This window comes from Pollachius pollachius (assembly GCF_949987615.1).
Source record: "Pollachius pollachius genome assembly, chromosome: 4".
Lineage (NCBI taxonomy): Eukaryota > Metazoa > Chordata > Actinopteri > Gadiformes > Gadidae > Pollachius > Pollachius pollachius.
Genome location: NC_136937.1, coordinates 134,136 through 153,681, shown reverse-complemented (window position 1 = coordinate 153,681; position 19,546 = coordinate 134,136). Strand labels below are relative to the sequence as shown.

Sequence of the window (19,546 nt, the reverse complement as noted above, 5' to 3'; positions counted from 1 at the left end):
TACGTCAAAATTAACGACCTGCCATTGCATTGTCGACGTGAGATATTGTCTCTTCACTTCTTTTATCGCAATTTCTACAGTCTATAGACAGAACGTCTTACCCGGGAGAGTGTGTCGACGGCGAGGCCATTAAAACAGACAGAAGGGATATCAATATCGCAAGACATTGTGGGATGCTGGATCGATCTTGCCGTTGTTTTTCAACGTCTGCGTCCGCACGCGCGTGTGTGCAGAGTGTGTCTGCGCATGCATGTGTGTGCATGTGTGTGCGGCGTGTGGGTATAAGAGCATGGAAACCTGACCCGAGCCTGACAGGTTCGGAGAAATATTTAGAAATGATGCTGGGGTTCGGCTTGGTCACATCAGTGCGATAAGGCGTCAGAGTTGGCGTTGGCGCTGCTTTAGAGTTAATGTTTATTTCACTTTGCTGGGGACACTCGTGTTAATTTGAATTTCATACCCGTCCTACTGTCATTTTGTGGAATTTATCGTTATCGTGGTACTCTTTTGTGGGCCTATGTCAATTTTAAATAGGTTATGATTCTGCGCAACAAGCGCACGTTAGCAGCGAGCACTCTTGTGCTAATGCTCGCTGCTAACGCTCGCTTGTTGCGCAGATTTGTTGACATTTCCAAATGCCTTGCAGTTGTTTAATAAAGGCGTGCGTTCATACACACAACCGTAACCGTGTCATTAGTATGAGAAAAAATTGACTTTAACTGTGGCGGGCTGGGGTCTGTCTAGGGAAGAAGAATCTGGCCCGTTCCACACTCTAGTGTGTAGGCAGTGTCCTGCGCTGCCTTTGTTTTGAAACGACTGCGTCAGCGCGCGCACGTGTGTGTGGGTATGTGTGTGTGTATGCGTTGTGTATGTGCGTGCGTGTGTGCGTGCATGGGTGCGGTGTATGGGTGAGCTGCAGGCTACTTGGCACATTCGCACTGACCAACTTCTCCAAGTAACTTTGTCGGACAGGCCTGCTAATATACAGTAGTTAGATAACCGTTTACTAGGGGTGTATAAGTTCTTAATAGCGTACCTCTTTGCTGGTTGGCACGTTGCTGTTGTCTGTGTCCCACAGCAGGAACTTGAGCAGCCTGGCATTGGAAGGGAAGCACCATGTGGGCCAGGGGTTGGTCCATCGTCCCCATCTGTCTCGGCACGACTTCGTTACTTCTTCCTGTGGTTTGAACAAATCAAATCTGTTACAGCTGCCTACCGCTGAATGAGCACTCTAGTGCTGTTGAAACCTCCTTCCCTGTATAGTGCACTACTTGATACCCAAAATGTATGGTAAAAAACTTTATTTACTCACTATATCCCGCTATGATGCATAGCGGTTTTCATTGTCATCAGGGTTCAGCACATGCAAGGATTTCCATCTCTTACAAAATCATTGAGTCCTGTTCGTTTACATTTACATTTAGGGCATTTAGCAGACGCTTTTATCCAAAGCGACTTACAACGGTTCATACACACATTCACAAATTGACGGCAGAGCCAACCAGCTGGGAGGAGCTGGGGATCGAACTAGCAACTTTCCGATTACAATGCAATCCCCGAATAAATCTTAAAATGACTCGTGACCAGTCACCAAAACAGCCCAGAGTTTTGCATGTGACTTACACCGACGTTACACCTTTCCAACGAAACAAACCCAAAGTGTGTTGTTAAGAGTGGTTCCTCCGTTACCTCCAGCAGACAGGACCCCCGTCCTGCTACCACTGGCTGCTCCATTGGCTCTCCGCTGGTCAGTGTGAGGACACACACACACACACACACACACACACACACACACACACACACACACACACACGATTATAATTTAGGGACCATAGTGAACTTTAACTAAGGAAACAATATACATTCCAACTACGGTGTGCTTATTGTGCATGTACATAATGATGGACTTTAATACCCCACTACACACAGTCACTGACACGACAATATCGCTTATTGGGAAAAGGAAACCCTAACCAAGATCAACATAGAGAGCGTGCTCGTGTGCGTGGCGAGTTATGTTAACAATGAATAAAAGCCCAAGTCAGTCTCCCTTTCGGTGGCTTGTTCACGGGGTAGTATGGGGAACTTTAGCGGAGAGTAAAGCCTTCCATACATAAATGACCAATGATGACATATTGCATATAATAAGCATTACGAAACGTCGTACCCCTGTATATATTGCTAGTGTATTAAACAACTAGTCTAACAGAGCGTACGGCAAACACTAACTTTGTAATCAAAACTGTTTCTTTGTTCATACAAAGTGATAAATACAATACAATATCGTGATTATAAAACGTATTTGCAGCTGCATACCTGAAACTTGGGTGCCACTGACTATTCGACGAGTGGTCTGGTAATCTGCGTTATCAGCAGAGTCCCTGGTTGTATAGTTTTATTGTGAATACATTACACATTGACATGTTGTCCTGAGCAAATCTTTTTACTCTGTCTTGCCTGCATACTTACCCACTTCTGGTGACTGAATAAAAGCAAGAAGCGGCAGCAGGAACTAGGCTGAGAGAAGACTATGCATTGTGTCGTTATCTCGAGCTTTTCCGCGACGCAATTTCCGGTCACTGACTTCCTATTACCTGGGTACGCCAGTTAATAGTCCCCTGAGCGATAAGAATTAATACATGACAAAATTACAACGAGAGGGGAATTGATACGAAAGGCTTGACAGCGCAATTCTCTTTCTCTCTCTCTCTCTCTCTCTCTCTCTTCATTTCAATTAAAAAAAAGCTTTATTGGCATGAGAAATGAGGTATGAGGTATAAGAGGTATATATTATATTATAATAATAATGAGAAGAATGAACCGTCTCTCTCTCTCTCTCTCTCTCTCTCTCTCTCTCTCTCTCTCTCTCTCTCTCTATGTGTAAGATGACATCAATGCACATGTCCTGTTATTTGTAATGGGCTCCACTTGAGGGCAAGGGCCACGTCAGATATCGGGCCCCATAAATGACATCTCCCCCACCAGCAGCCGAAGCCTTTGGCTCTTAACTAAACTTGCGTTTCATCAAAGGCCCGGTGCAGAAAGTACTACACTTGGAATAATATGTGTGAATCTCCTTTCTAATTGGATCCTCTAAATACATCCGATATTTTGGTGAAAGGACGGAGCTTGCTCATATACATTATGCGTGTCAAAGCTAGGGTTAAGCCTCTGTTCACTTACTCCAACTGGCTAGCGGCTCATTACGATGTCTGTTTCCGAGAGAGGGTTAAGCTTCTCTGTCATTAATAGTATAATGCCACGGTGTCATTTTATATTCCGTATAGTATATTATAACGCTCCTACGCCACGACGGTGCTAAAAAATAAAGTACCAAAAATGGGGTCTTAGCCATGGGGATAACAGGCCCCCCTCATTCCTATAACTCATTTATTTGATTCATTAAAAACTCTTTCTCTCTAGGGCCGTTTGTTCATTATGGCTTCGTTCTCTCTGGAACCGTTTTTTTTTTTTTTTAGACAATTTCCGTGTCGAAAACAACGATTCTTAATTGCATGGGATTATACACCAATTGATATTGAGCTTTTGATTTTTGCCAAGTCCGGTCGGCTAGATGCCACGAAATTCATCTGCGCCTTTGATTCATTTATATTCATTATATTAAAAGTGAAAACCTTTTCTTCTGTCTGTATTCATGGGGTAAGAGACTTTGCACCATGTTTTGGAATTGGAGCTGTGTGTGTGTGTGTGTGTGTGTGTGTGTGTGTGTGTGTGTGTGTGTGTGTGTGTGTGTGTGTGTGTGTGTGTGTGTGTGAGGGATGGAAATCAACACCCGCCACACGCCATTTGCGGGTGGATTTGTATCGTGGCGGGTGAATTGTGTGCCTTCACCCGCCACTGTGTCGGGTAATGCTTCCAGTCAGGTTCGTTCAAATTTGCATATTTAATACATTCGTCATACGGCGCTGCACAGTTCCACAACCATTACTGTCAACATCCGGCCCCCTTCTTCTTCTACGCCTCTTTTGCTGAACTGCGACTGTCAACATCCGGATAATAAATCGGCTTAGAAGGCTTAGAATACTCGTTGGATATTCCGAGCGAGTATTCCAATACTCGTTAAAAAACAACATTAATAATTGAACAGTAAAAAAGTCGGGGTTCCTTACTTTGCTGTTGTTCCGTTCCAAATCAGCTGTGGTGTGTGTGTGTGTGTGTGTGTGTGTGTGTGTGTGTGTGTGTGTGTGTGTGTGTGTGTGTGTGCCGCAGACCATGTGTGAGAGGAGGAAGTGATGTGCAGGACTGCATCTACTAACCCAACAAAATTATGTTTTATCAGAACTTAAATCAACTTTGAACATCGAACATGTCTGACCAAATATATGCTCACATTTACATGGACAAAATAGTTTTCATCTTGAAAATCTAATGGTGGATACATAGGTATAAAAAGGAGTAAAGCAAAATGAATAATATAAAATCCCCCTAAACCTGGCAACAGTAGGAACAGGTCAACATAAAACATGTATTATCCATCATTGTCCAATATTATAAATGATTATCCCAAAGAAAACTTGACTATACAGGGTTAGGGAATTCCCTTCCCTTCCATTCATTCCATTGCATATATTACTAATTTTTATTTTGTCTTTATTTGTTGTTGTGCCGTCTTGATCTGTGTGAGCTCATGAACCGAACTTGAATATAAGAAAGTCGCTATATTAAATAAACATATTGTGGCGGGCAGCACGGGAAGGAAGAGACGGGAGCCCAGGTTGAACCAATTATGCAGTTCCGTGCCCCATACACCGCACGACTACGGACTGCCTTTATTAACGATGACGAACATAACAGAAACACGGGACACCTGACCAACACACACAACACTCTCAGTAATGGTCCCGATCACACTACACATCACACAACAATGGAACAACACACAATTAATAAAGACCCCAAACCCGTTAACTCCACTTAACCTAACAGAATAAATTAACAAAACCCCTTTTGTCAACTGACAACCCCAATTCCCAGAATCCCCGCGGCTCCGGAACATGGCGCCCACACCCGTGGTCGCCACAATATTATTAGTGGTCCGAGCAGCGAAGCTGCTTAGCCCCTTTTGTGTCTGTAACGGTTCTTTTTTTCCCTCAAATTCTGTAAAAGTCATAATGCAGCCTATACCGTAAGTCAAAAACTCTTGAAATTTTCAGGTATGGTTACCAATAACCCCCTCTACCAATAACCCCCTCTTGTGGTACTGCACCCAAAGGTGGCGCTATTGTAAGAAATCATGAATTAGGCTTATTTCTCCTCACCAGATTGACCTGGACTCAAAATTCTTTCAGAATATTAATCTCGCATTTATAAAACCCCGGTTTTATGCCCTAAATATGTACACTTTTCCCACAATTTCATATTAAAGCTAAACATGATAAAAAGATTCAAAGGCTACAAAAATAATCAAAAATTCACCAAAATCACCACATACAATCTTTAGACCAAGCCTCACAAAAGTCATTGAACAGAATTTGTTTTACTTAGTTCCATTTGAGAAATATTGGCCAATATAGTTGGAGCAATTAGCCCATTTTTCTTATATGACCATTTTGTTATTGTATAAAAAACTACCAGACTATTATTAGGTGGATGCCAATGCCCCCCACTACTAATAAACCCAAATTGTGGTACTGCACCTAAAGGTGGAAAAATATTACCCAAAGGTTTATCCAGAAATGCAAACCTAGCCCTAACCCTTTTTTCTTAACCCCAGAACCATTTGTTTAGATCGTTAATCGTTTGGTATCCAGGGGCATTTTTCATATATTTGTATACACGGCAAACATCCATACCCCACCCTCCATGTTTGGCCACAAATTCCCGTCTCCAGAGATAGTAACTCATGTACTCTTTTTGATTCTGGTCGAGGTAGTGTAGTCTGTCTGCAAGCTTCTTCGGAGTATCAAAGTCTTCAAAGTGGATGAATGAACTACCAGGAATGTGCTCCTCATAATTATTTCTAGAAGGGCCTAGAACAACTGGCACTGTTCCCATTGACAGGGGATTGTATACCTTCTCTGTGATGTAGTCTTTAAAGATAGAGTTCTCAAAGGACAGGTAGAACTTACAGCTAGTAATTAACTGGACTGCCTCATCTCTGCTAACTTTATTCCCAAACGCGGCCCCATAAGTATGAATATGGATATGCTTTTTCAGTTCATTGTAGAAATTGACTCTTTTGTGATTTGGGTTCCAGTTACTAACAATCCAACATACCAGTTTGTCCTTAGCTGGTAATTTAAAATCATCGTCGGCGGTTGTGCGTTCAGCTATTTCTCCGTATCGTCCTGGCACCGTCGAATCCAGCCTGTAGTTGTTTGTTAAATTAAACAGGCTAGTGGCCTGAGGTATTCGATGGCAATGGGCAGGTGACTCTTTGTTCATCCACACCCATTTCTGAAACCATGGTCGTGGCTCCTTGGGCATGTTGGAAAGATCAGTCCGGATATCCCTGTGATGGAAGAAGACCACGTGAGCCTGGCTATACAGGGACTTGTTGTCGGTAAAGTGTAGTCCATTCAAATCGGATCCAATGCATTCGGGGCTAAATTTGTAATTGAATGGCCACAACCAGATCAATATTATCATCCTATCAGTGGGCACCGCCGTGAGATTCCTCATCTCCTGCCTTATTTGCTCCTCAAAAACGTGGACCTCTGAGTCGTTTCCATTGACTTCTTCAGAGATGCCCAGAGGGCGAAAAACTTTGAAGATGTCATGATTCAAGTTGATGTTGACGTTGTACACAAGGTAAACAGCGAGTGAACACAAAACAATGACGATGCCGAAGCCGGCGCGTAGATAGGGAGTCCCCTGAGCCAGAAACATCATGGCTGACCTAGAAGACAAAGGAGAGATGCTGAAATATTACAGTTCAGTTTGTTTTATTCACTTGTTGCTTGAATTGTGTTCAGAGATGATATAGTCCATGGGCCAGACCAGATGTTAAATTTGGTTTATCAGCCGTTAAAGTTACCCTCCCCCGTTAAAGAAATGCATTTTAGATGCTGGTGCACATCTTGATATTGGCTAATTTTTAGGGCACATCCCAATGTTCCATTATGTTTGGTCGATTTTTTAAGGGGACACTCTGTGTATATGTGAATATGTATGACTAGTAAAGGGGACAAGGGAGCACATCAAACCTTTAATTTCCTTTTTTTTTTTTTATTTCCACCTAAATCATCTGTTTCCTTTTAGTCCTGTGAGATACAAAATCAGAGATACAAAACACAAAAACTGGAATGCAGAATGCAGAATAGCTCAAAACGCAACGCTGTCAAAAATATTTACAGCTCATATCGGTCTTGCGCGTATGTTTACTGGGACCCACGCCGGCGAGAGACATCTACATTCCGATTGGCTGGCGGTTATTTACAGCCAAAACGCTACTAGCTCATTTGCATAGAGTTCAGCGGTTTTCAAGTCTCATTTACAGCTTTACAGCTTTAAAGCTATCGCTCAAGCGTTTTATCGCTCCTATCGCTTTAATCGCGCATGTATAATAGAAAGTAAAAGGGCGTTTATTGCTCGAAACGCTTTATAGCTTTTGGTGTGAACGTACAGTAAGGATTTAGGAAATGTATAATTTGTCTATTTAATTTGAGGGGGGGGTTTTCAGCCATATATTAGACAGACGTTATTCACGAAACTATGACTAAATATGGTAATTATCTTCTCACCTTTATTCCATTTTGACTCCATAACCACCATCTTTACTCCTTCTGAACTGCACTAGTCGTATGTTTCAAAGAGTTTGTGCTTTTCTTAATCATTCCATTACTGTATGGTACCTCTCTTCCATTTTTTCCTGTTAACCATTGTGTTCTGTTCAAATCGGTGCACAATTCTTCTGTTCGAATCATTTTGGCCCTAAAAACTAGCTAACTCAGGTTTAGTTTTTAATACATTTTTTCTATGCTGCCAAACATTTCAGGTCACCAATTTGTCTTGACTGGGTACCCCCCGCCCGGTCTGCCGGTGATTTGAATTCTCCCTGCAGCAGGAGCTGGAGAGGAGCAATACTTTTCTTTCCGACTGAGACGGGCAGGGCTCACGGCCAACCCGAAGAAGTGCGTGATCGGGCGGAGGGAGATCCAGTATCTGGGGTACCACCTGGGGGGGGGAAGGTCCGGCCACAGGTCGCTAAGACCGCGGCGGTGGCCACCTCCCCTCGGCCCAGAACCAAGAAGGAGGTGAGGCGGTTCTTGGGGCTGGGCGCGGCCCTGACTATCAGACCGGGAGGGTCGGTACAGCACGGTGGAGGAGTGTCTCGCCATCCGGTGGGCGGTCGGCGCCCTTCGCTACTACCTGCTGGGGCGCGCGTTCACCCTCTGCTCTGACCACGCCCTGCTCCAGTGGCTCCACCGCATGAAGGACGCCAACGCGAGGATCACCCGGTGGTACCTCGCGTTGCAACCCTTTAACTTTCGGGTCGTACACAGGCCTGGGGCGCAAATGGCCGTGGCGGACTTCCTCTCCCGCTCCGGGGGGGGGGAGTGAGTCGGCGGCCGGATGTGACCCCGGCCGGTGTCGGGCGGTGGGGGCGTGTGGGGGGACGTGTGACGTCTGGCCTGCAGGGGGAGTATGGGCAGGTTGGGAGCGCATGGGATTGGCCGGGGGGATTGGACCTGATTGCAAGCAGGTGTCTGCACTCAGGCCAATCAGGGAGTGTGTACTTATGTGTTTGCTTTGTGTTGTAGTGTAGGAGAACAAAACCCAGGAGCGAACGGACCACGGAGGTCCGCAGTTAGTGGAACCTACCCCGATCCACCAAGAGACGGCTGTGAACGGACCTTTTCGTTATATTTTGAGTATTTCTGTTTCCGGTTAAAGCAAATAAACTGATCTCCCGCTGAGAGAACGACAACCCTGCCTGCTCGCATTACTTCGAACCCGTTACAGTGAGTTTGGTGGAGCCCTGCACATCTTCCCTGATAATAACGGAAAACTCCTCTACCCAGATAACCTGTCCATGAGGGAACCTGTCAAAGAAAAGTATTGACATTCAAGATGCTGTAGCATGAGCAGCCATTCAATTGAGAACAGACATCAAGATTCAGGATGTTCCTCAAGCCTGGCCACCTGATGTTAAACCAGAAGTAAAATGTCATACCATTCCAGAGTCGCTCAGTGTCTTCCTTTGCTATCTAGGCTTTCATGATCTTCATTGTGCAACTCAAAGAGTTCAGCGGCTTGTCCAATCTCTTGGTCAAGAAATGGTATATGTGGTGACATGTGGAAGAATCAGACCTTCCAAGCATGTCATTCTCCCCTTTAGTGTCAAGTCTTTGACAAGGAATGCAGAGCTGATAAACATCCTAAACTGGAGGCTTATGGACCGTGTGCTGGATGGCACAGACACCTTTGCAGCGGCGTATTTGGACGACGTGGTTGTTTATAGCGCCACCAGGGGGCAGCACCTCCTGCATCTGGGGGAGTTGCTGCGCCGCATCAACAAGGCTGGACTGACGCTCCAGCCAAAGAAATGTGCCCTGGCTCAGTCTGAGGTCAGGTACCTTGGGCACATTATTGGAGGAGGGGTGATTAAGCCTCAGAAGGACAAGTTGGAGGCGGTCCGGGACTGTCCACGACCCCAGACCAAGAAGGATGTACGGTCTTTTTTGGGGCTCGCTGGATGGTACCGGAGATTCATCCCGAACTTTGCCACCCGTGCTGCACCTCTCACTGATCTGACCCGGAAGTCGGGGTCCACGAAGGTCAGCTGGGAGGAGGTGCATGAGGGGGCTTTCCAGGACCTGAAAGCAGCATTGCTCTGTGAACCCGTGTTGCAGAGTCCGGACTTTGAGAGACAGTTCATAGTGCAGACAGATGCCTCTGGAGTGGGACTGGGGGCAGTTCTTCTCCAGGGGGAGGCCGAAGAGCAGAAGCCGGTGGCTTACATTAGCCGTAAACTCTTTCCCCGGGAAACCAGGTACTCCGTAGTGGAGCTTGAGTGCCTGGCAGTGAAATGGGCCCTAGAGACTTTGAAATATTACCTGATGGGCAGAGACTTTTTACTTGAGTCTGATCATAAGGCATTGCAATGGTTGGGGAAAATGAAAGATTCAAATGCACGCATAACACGATGGTATTTGTCTTTGCAACCATTCCAATTTCAGATTAGGTACAGGGCAGGGAAACAGAATCCCGTAGCAGACTTTCTGTCTCGTCACCCTAGTGACGAGCCTTCAGAGGGGGGAGGAAATGTGAAAAGCGAGGGTCGCATTCCCACAGATGCTACCATTTAGCCGTTTACCTTTACCTTTTTTGCATACACACATAGCACCACACTACAAACCACCACACACCACAGTTTAATACACTCTATTTATTTACCACATGCTAGATAATTCACACATACATTTGCTTGTCAACTACCCTTCTTCCTGTCCGTCCGGCAAACTGGTCCATGGGGAACGCGTGCCGCACGGGAACCAGGGCTTTATTTTCTGTTCCGGGACAGTTCATTTGGGTTGCTAATGGCGGGGGTGGTGAGGTAGTGTTTGTACTTCTGAGTGTCGTGATGGTTGGTGTGATTTATTTATTTAGATTTATTATCAAAGACTGTGTTGTGTGTGTGTGTGGGTATATTTGTATGCAGCCTTTGAACATATAGTGTTGGGGCTATTATTCTTTGGTGTTTGATTGTCCACGTTATTTTGATGTGTCCCCTATCCCAGTGGTTTCTCCCAATCGGCCCTGATTGGTAGGCCTATTTAATGGAGAGACATGGTGAGGGAAAGGGGTTGGGCATTTGATATGCAACAGCTTGCCGAGAGGCTGTATTCTTTTGTGTGACTTTTTGTACATTTGACACTGTAAATAAACCGGCACGATTTTTTTGCAACCTTCAACTCTCTGAGCCGACTCCTGCTTTTTGACCAACTGACTGCTTGGTTGCGTCCCGTCCCACATGTGAGTTGGGGGTTCAATACCTCTGTCTCACAATCTTTCTCACTCCCCCCCCCCCGACACACACACACACACACACACACACACACACACACACACACACACACACACACACACACACACACACACACACACACACACACACACACTGGTGTAACAGATCAGTACCGGGGCTGAATGGAGTGGCGATGGTGATACTCAAAAAGAAAAAAACAGGCTGGCCAGCATTTGCTTCTTTATCAGATGTGATAGGGTTAGGGTTAGGGTTAGGGCGATGCAATGTTATTACGGTTAGGGTTAGGGTTAAGGTTTGGGCGATACGATGTTATTTTGATAACATTATTGAAATCACTATCAATCAGCATTGAGCACAATTTCTTTTGAGCTACCATCTATGGTTGAAATGGTACACATCGTTACTTTAATCACCAGGAAGCCTGACGTGTTTCGGCCATACATAGTACATCAAGTACAATACAGAACCTTGTCATAAGGCCGTAGGCTGCATATGTTTTCAACTAACTGTTGAAAGATGGAAAGAACCATAATATTGATAATGAAAACATTCTCTACTGTTTTAACTAAGGTACTTTAGCCTCCGGAGAATTCTGAGGCAAATTACTGACCCCCAACCTTGATATGGGTGAACCAGGGGCATCAAGACCTTTCGCAGGTGTGCCAATGCCCTCTTTATAGAATAAATGGAAAAAATAAGTCTGCAACGCCCCTTATTCCCCCCCTTCACGTCCCAGTGAATGAATAAAGCAACACAAATCACCCCACACATCAATTGGAAAAAATATATTGGTGGAAGACATATGATTAACGACACAAAGCGGCACTCCTTTGGAAACAATAACAAGCCGCAAAAAAATTGGTTATTTCATGGATATCCAGTTGCACCAGGAACTGTTCATTAGTCATCATTAGTTTCGCAAATGATAGAGCAGTTGTTTGTGTTTCAGAGCTTTCTGCTGGTGTGATTGGGTGATGCAGATCAGCATCCGCATTAGGTGTGTGTGCTGCCGTTGCTAGTCTCAGAACCGGTTGACCAGCCTACAAAAAACAAATAATCCTTAAAAAGAGACCAATGTGTTTGTCCTGTCTTTCAGTCCTTTAGACCCAATCACAACCTTTACACACCTGCAGTTTACTCGTTACACACACACACACACACACACACACACACACACACACACACACACACACACACACACACACACACACACACACACACACACACATCATGGTGGGTGGGACAATTTCACCAAATCAACTTTAATTATGTTACCAGGTTAAGGAGTACCTATCATAAACTTCCAGAAAAGGAACAGCGTTTTGAATTGTTTTAAATCTGAATCATAGCTTAGATGCATCTGAGAGGTAGAATTAAACAACGAAAAGTAGGGCATTCATTAGCTTTCTAACTGATTAGTTCACTGAATTAGTAGGCTACATTGGCAATGCCGAATTCCTTCCTCCTGTCTTTAAACATATTCTATTGTATAATGTCAGAAGTTATTTATTCTAATCATATTTTGTTGGTTTTCTCATTGTCCAGATATAGTGTACCTAGACCTGGTTATACATCTAATGAGTGTGTGGGAAAAGTTCAGACTGTCCCTGTTACGGTCAATGGTAAAGCTACGTTCGCTCTCCTAGACACAGGCAGCAGCCAGACCTTGGTTCAGCCCCATCTGATTGACAAGTCAAAGAAGCTGGGGAAAAGGCAGATCAGGGTGTGTTGTGTTAATGGCGATGAGCATACCTATCCGGTGGCAAAGATATGCCTTGTGGTTAAAGGGCGTACCTTTTGGCTAACGGCGGGGGTAGTTGAAGGGTTGAGCCAGCCAGTAGTATTGGGACAGGATGTCGTCTTACTGCCTGAATTGGTGCAATCTACCAAGCCAGTTAGTATGGTAGCGACTAGATCACAAGTCAAGGCTAAAGTGGAGGCTAATAAGTCACTGTTGGACATGATGCCCTTCAGTCAGGTAGAAATTAGCCCACCTGGGCATGTCAAGGCGCAAAAGAGCAGCAGACAGAGAAGGAGAGAGAAGCTGCAGGGCACAGTGCAGAGAATGGGAGATCAGTTGCCAGTTCCTGATGTGCCCCGAGAAGCTTTGTGGGAAATTACCAGTAATATCAGTGAACTGCAGAAAGCGGATGAATCGTTGAAAGAAACCTTCCGCAAAGTCACAGAGGTAGATGGTGAGAAGACTGGGGTAGCTGCGGCTTTAACAGGCGAGTACTACTTTATCCGGGAGGGCCTGTTGAACCACCAACCCGAGGGGGGCCGCAGTGAGCAGTTGGTTGTCCCAAAGGGTCTTAGAGAGACGGTGTTAACCTTAGGCCATGATATCCCTTGGGCAGGGCATCTTGGAAATGTTAAGACTCTGGAGAGGATAGCTGCACGTTTCCACTGGCCAGGGTTATACAGTGAAGTACAAAAGGTACTGTAAGTCATGTCCCACCTGTCAGCTTACCAGTAGCCACAAAGTCAGACGTTCCCCTCTTCATCCACTCCCAATCATTGGTGTCCCATTCCAAAGAATAGCGATGGATATAGTTGGGCCCTTAGAAAGAACACGCTCAGGGCACAGATTCATTTTAGTAATTTGTGATTATGCTTCTCGATACCCTGAAGCCTTTCCCCTGCGCAATATCACAGCTAGCGCTATCGCACGAGCTTTACTGCAGCTGATATCTAGGGTAGGCATACCCAACGAAATCCTCACAGACCAGGGAACTGCATTCCTGTCCAGAACACTGAAACAAGTTTACGGTTTACTGGGGATAAGGGGAATAAGGACCACTCCCTACTACCCTGACACTGACGGGCTGGTAGAGAGGTACAACAGAACTTTAAAGAGCATGCTGAAAAGTTTGTTGCAGCCAACGGCAAAGACTGGGACCAGTGGCTACCGTACCTCCTTTTTGCCTACAGGGAGGTGCCGCAGGCATCCACAGGGTTCTCGCCCTTTGAACTATTGTATGGGCGTCAAGTCAGGGGCCCTCTGGATTTGCTGCGGGAGGCCTGGGGGAACCCTAGGCCGACTGAGACCAACAGCATCCTTGCCCACGTCCTGAAGATGCGAGACAAGATGGAGGAGATGGCTAGCCTGGTGGAGGACAACATGCATCAGGACCAGCAGACCCAAGCCCGGTGGTACGACAAGTCAGCGAGACAGAGGAGCTTCACACCAGGACAGCAGGTTCTCTTGCTGTTGCCGACGACGGAGAACAAGCTTCTGGCCCGCTGGCAGGGACCCTATCGGATTACTCATAAGCTGGGGCCGGTGACCTACGAGCTGGCGATGCCAGGGAGGCGTAAGACCAGACAGGTCTTCCACATCAACCTCCTCAAGGAGCGGCACGAGCAGGAGTTGCCGCTCAGCCATCAGCTGATGGTGCGATCTGTGGGGGAGGATGAGGATGCTCCGGAGCAGTTCTTTCCTTCGCAGGTCCCCAACACTGAGCCCGACCTCTCTCACCTGACTGCTCAGCAGGTGCAGGAGCTGCGGGCCATCATCCCGGAGGGGATGTTCTCCGAGCAGCCAGGGCGCACAGCGGTGGTGGAGCACGACATCCAGCTCAAAGACTCCAAGCCGGTGAGACAGCGGATGTACCGGATTCCTGAGCGCTTGTTGCCTGCACTCAAGGAGGAGTTGGAGGCAATGAAGCAGCTGGGGGTCGTTGAGCGATCCTACAGTGGCTGGAGCAGGCCTGTGGTTCTCGTTCCTAAGAAGGATGGGAGCCTCCGCTTCTGCATTGACTTTAGGCAGCTGAACGCCCAGTCCAGCTTCGACGCCTATCCAATGCCGAGGTTGGAGGACCTCCTAGAGCATCTAGGAAAGGCGCAGTTTATCACAACGCTTGACCTCTGCAAGGGGTATTGGCAGGTGCCGTTGGCTGAGGGAGCGAAGCCATACACGGCCTTCCGTACCCCTCAAGGTTTCTACCAGTTCACGGTCATGCCTTTCAGCCTGCAGGGGGCGCCTGCGTGCTTCCAGAGGCTTATGGGCCGTGTGCTGGATGGCACAGACACCTTTGCAGCGGCGTATTTGGACGACGTGGTTGTTTATAGCGCCACCAGGGGGCAGCACCTCCTGCATCTGGGGGAGTTGCTGCGCCGCATCAACAAGGCTGGACTGACGCTCCAGCCAAAGAAATGTGCCCTGGCTCAGTCTGAGGTCAGGTACCTTGGGCACATTATTGGAGGAGGGATGATTAAGCCTCAGAAGGACAAGTTGGAGGCGGTCCGGGACTGTCCACGACCCCAGACCAAGAAGGATGTACGGTCTTTTTTGGGGCTCGCTGGATGGTACCGGAGATTCATCCCGAACTTTGCCACCCGTGCTGCACCTCTCACTGATCTGACCCGGAAGTCGGGGTCCACGAAGGTCAGGTGGGAGGAGTTGCATGAGGGGGCTTTCCAGGACCTGAAAGCAGCATTGCTCTGTGAACCCGTGTTGCAGAGTCCGGACTTTGAGAGACAGTTCATAGTGCAGACAGATGCCTCTGGAGTGGGACTGGGGGCAGTTCTTCTCCAGGGGGAGGCCGAAGAGCAGAAGCCGGTGGCTTACATTAGCCGTAAACTCTTTCCCCGGGAAACCAGGTACTCCGTAGTGGAGCTTGAGTGCCTGGCAGTGAAATGGGCCCTAGAGACTTTGAAATATTACCTGATGGGCAGAGACTTTTTACTTGAGTCTGATCATAAGGCATTGCAATGGTTGGGGAAAATGAAAGATTCAAATGCACGCATAACACGATGGTATTTGTCTTTGCAACCATTCCAATTTCAGATTAGGTACAGGGCAGGGAAACAGAATCCCGTAGCAGACTTCCTGTCTCGTCACCCTAGTGACGAGCCTTCAGAGGGGGGAGGAAATGTGAAAAGCGAGGGTCGCATTCCCACAGATGCTACCATTTAGCCGTTTACCTTTACCTTTTTTGCATACACACATAGCACCACACTACAAACCACCACACACCACAGTTTAATACACTCTATTTATTTACCACATGCTAGATAATTCACACATACATTTGTTTGTCAACTACCCTTCTTCCTGTCCGTCCGGCAAACTGGTCCATGGGGAACGCGTGCCGCACGGGAACCAGGGCTTTATTTTCTGTTCCGGGACAGTTCATTTGGGTTGCTAATGGCGGGGGTGGTGAGGTAGTGTTTGTACTTCTGAGTGTCGTGATGGTTGGTGTGATTTATTTATTTAGATTTATTATCAAAGACTGTGTTGTGTGTGTGTGTGGGTATATTTGTATGCAGCGTTTGAACATATAGTGTTGGGGCTATTATTCTTTGGTGTTTGATTGACCATGTTATATTGATGTGTCCCCTGTCCCAGTGGTTTCTCCCAATCGGCCCTGATTGGTAGGCTTATTTAATGGAGAGACATGGTGAGGGAAAGGGGTCGGGCATTTGATATGCAACAGCTTGCCGAGAGGCTGTATTCTTTTGTGTGACTTTTTGTACATTTGACACTGTAAATAAACCGGCACGATTTTTTTGCAACCTTCAACTCTCTGAGCCGACTCCTGCTTTTTGACCAACTGACTGCTTGGTTGCGTCCCGTCCCACATGTGAGTTGGGGGTTCAATACCTCTGTCTCACAATCTTTCTCACTCCCCCCCCCCCCCGACACACACACACACACACACACACACACACACACACACACACACACACACACACACACACACACACACACACACACACACACACACACACACACACACACACACACACACACTGGTGTAACAGATCAGTACCGGGGCTGAATGGAGTGGCGATGGTGATACTCAAAAAAAAAAAAACAGGCTGGCCAGCATTTGCTTCTTTATCAGATGTGATAGGGTTAGGGTTAGGGCGATGCAATGTTATTACTGTTAGGGTTAGGGTTAAGGTTTGGGCGATACGATGTTATTTTGATAACATTATTGAAATCACTATCAATCAGCATTGAGCACAATTTCTTTTGAGCTACCATCTATGGTTGAAATGGTACACATCGTTACTTTAATCACCAGGAAGCCTGACGTGTTTCGGCCATACATAGTACATCAAGTACAATACAGAACCTTGTCATAAGGCCGTAGGCTGCATATGTTTTCAACTAACTGTTGAAAGATGGAAAGAACCATAATATTGATAATGAAAACATTCTCTACTGTTTTAACTAAGGTACTTTAGCCTCCGGAGAATTCTGAGGCAAATTACTGACCCCCAACCTTGATATGGGTGAACCAGGGGCATCAAGACCTTTCGCAGGTGTGCCAATGCGCTCTTTATAGAATAAATGGAAAAAATAAGTCTGCAACGCCCCTTATTCCCCCCCTTCACGTCCCAGTGAATGAATAAAGCAACACAAATCACCCCACACATCAATTGGAAAAAATATATTGGTGGAAGACATATGATTAACGACGCAAAGCGGCACTCCTTTGGAAACAATAACAAGCCGCAAAAAATTTGGTTATTTCATGGATATCCAGTTGCACCAGGAACTGTTCATTAGTCATCATGAGTTTCGCAAATGATAGAGCAGTTGTTTGTGATTAAGAGCTTTCTGCTGGTGTGATTGGGTGATGCAGATCAGCATCCGCATTAGGTGTGTGTGCGGCCGTTGCTAGTCTCAGAACCGATTGACCAGCCTACAAATAACAAATAATCCTTAAAAAGAGACCAATGTGTTTGTCCTGTCTTTCAGTCCTTTAGACCCAATCACAACCTTTACACACCTGCAGTTTACTCGTTACACACACACACACACACACACACACACACACACACACACACACACACACACACACACACACACACACACACACACACACACACACACACACACACACACACATCATGGTGGGTGGGACAATTTCACCAAATCAACTTTAATTATGTTACCAGGTTAAGGAGTACCTATCATAAACTTCCAGAAAAGGAACAGCGTTTTGAATTGTTTTAAATCTGAATCATAGCTTAGATGCATCTGAGAGGTAGAATTAAACAACGAAAAGTAGGGCATTCATTAGCTTTCTAACTGATTAGTTCACTGAATTAGTAGGCTACATTGGCAATGCCGAATTCCTTCCTCCTGTCTTTAAACATATTCTATTGTATAATGTCAGAAGTTATTTATTCTAATCATATTTTGTTGGTTTTCTCATTGTCCAGATATTCACTGACCTTATAATCGCCTTTCTTTCTTCAATGTTGCAGTTCCAAATCTTGAGAGTATGTCACTAGCTCATGGACTCGCAAATTGCACAGGTGTTAATAATGATCACCACCTTCCTAAACGTTAACAATATCCCTTCACCAAGGGGTGTCCAATGGCTGCAGTGTTGCCAAATCATGACAATACTTACACAAATAGTATTTTCTTTTTTACAAACAAGGAGGTTTGAGTGGTGTTCTATAGTGTTGACCAGGTCTCCTCCACCCAAGTGAGTCTTTTTTTGAAGCGCATTGCTGAGTTTATATACACACGCGATCCAGGCTGCGCATAGCGACATGTCTGGTCTCAACTTCTCTTGACTGCCGCAGGTGGCAAAGCAGGGCAGGGACGCTTTTTGAACCGGGTCGATCAGGATTTATCCATCACGCCTCGGGATGATTACAATACAAACCTCCGTTTTCTCGGCAGGGCTATTAGAATGCGATGGATTTCTCCCAAATGAGGTGTATATTAGGTTACATCCGCAATAGTTTTTTATGTATGACACTTTCTTTTCTAATTTACACTATTCAGAGTTACCTGGAAGTGGGCAATTCTGCTCTACAACCTTCCAACATCTCCCCCCTAAAGGATAATAATAATAATAATAATAATAATAATAATAATAATAATAATAATAATAATAATAATAATGTAATGACCTCGCCGGTGACATAACGATGTCCAGTCATAAGTATTTGAAGGAACTTTTAATGTTACAAAAACCAGGTCACTGAAACGGTAATCAAGGGCAAAAATCCCACACAAAACAAACACCGGTTACCCGGGCAACCCCCCAACCCGGTCCCTTCAACGTGCAAGCCCCCACCCTCCTGTTCTCCCAAGGCCCTCCCCCAGCTGACCTGATGATTCGCCCCCCACACTGATTGACAAGAAGAACATCCAATGCATGCACAGAGAACAACTGGCATAACGGACAACGAAATACAATGCAACACATAACACACAAACTCTTTAAATGTCCCAGGGTCGCTACATTGCCGCCCCCCTTCAAAGTTCCTCATCCTCGAGGGAACAAACAAAGTCCCAGAAGCGAAACTGCGCCCTCCCCTCCCTACGAGGCCGCGTTGGGGCTACGGGGGGCTGGGGAGAAGCGCCTGGGGGCGAGGGGCCCACGAGCGTCAGGCCCGGGGGCGGGCAGGGGGAAAGGGAGGGGCGGGGCTGGGGGCCAAGTTGCTGACTGTGGTGATCGACAGGGAGGGGAGACAGGGATAGGGTTAGGTGGGGACCCAGGAACAGAACACTGAGGTGTGCGTGTCCGGGGCCCATTCGCACCGGTGCGGAGAGCTGCAGGGCTCGCTGGAGCAGGTTGAGGAGTGGCGGTGCCTCGATAAGGGGCCAACCGGTCTCTG

At 46.3% G+C, this 19,546-nt stretch overlaps 2 protein-coding genes across 6 annotated transcripts in view; both read right to left on the bottom strand.

The window, feature by feature from the left end:
• Positions 1-18,447, bottom strand: part of napepld (N-acyl phosphatidylethanolamine phospholipase D) — a 28,028-nt gene extending 9,581 nt beyond the window's left edge. The window contains exons 1-4 of one of the 5 annotated variants that reach the window (XM_079734850.1): positions 2,470-2,701; positions 2,317-2,381; positions 1,690-1,744; positions 1,037-1,177 (exon numbers count right to left, since the gene is read on the bottom strand). In XM_079734850.1, the coding sequence (XP_079590976.1) occupies positions 1,037-1,177; positions 1,690-1,734 (186 nt within the window). In that variant the 5' untranslated portion in view covers positions 1,735-1,744; positions 2,317-2,381; positions 2,470-2,701. Of the gene's footprint in view, positions 1-1,036; positions 1,178-1,689; positions 1,745-2,316; positions 2,382-2,469; positions 2,702-4,130; positions 4,194-18,142 lie in introns of those variants that run through there. The other 4 variants (XM_079734849.1, XM_079734851.1, XM_079734853.1 and 1 more) reach the window with 4 other exon arrangements.
• On the bottom strand, positions 4,737-18,455 carry LOC307074619 (4-galactosyl-N-acetylglucosaminide 3-alpha-L-fucosyltransferase 9-like). Its single transcript, XM_079734848.1, has 2 exons — positions 18,325-18,455; positions 4,737-6,859 (listed from the first exon to the last, which is right to left on the bottom strand). Exon 2 carries the CDS (start codon positions 6,850-6,852, stop codon positions 5,725-5,727), a length of 1,128 nt encoding a protein of 375 aa, XP_079590974.1. The 5' UTR covers positions 6,853-6,859; positions 18,325-18,455; the 3' UTR covers positions 4,737-5,724.
• Positions 18,456-19,546: the final 1,091 nt, after the last annotated feature.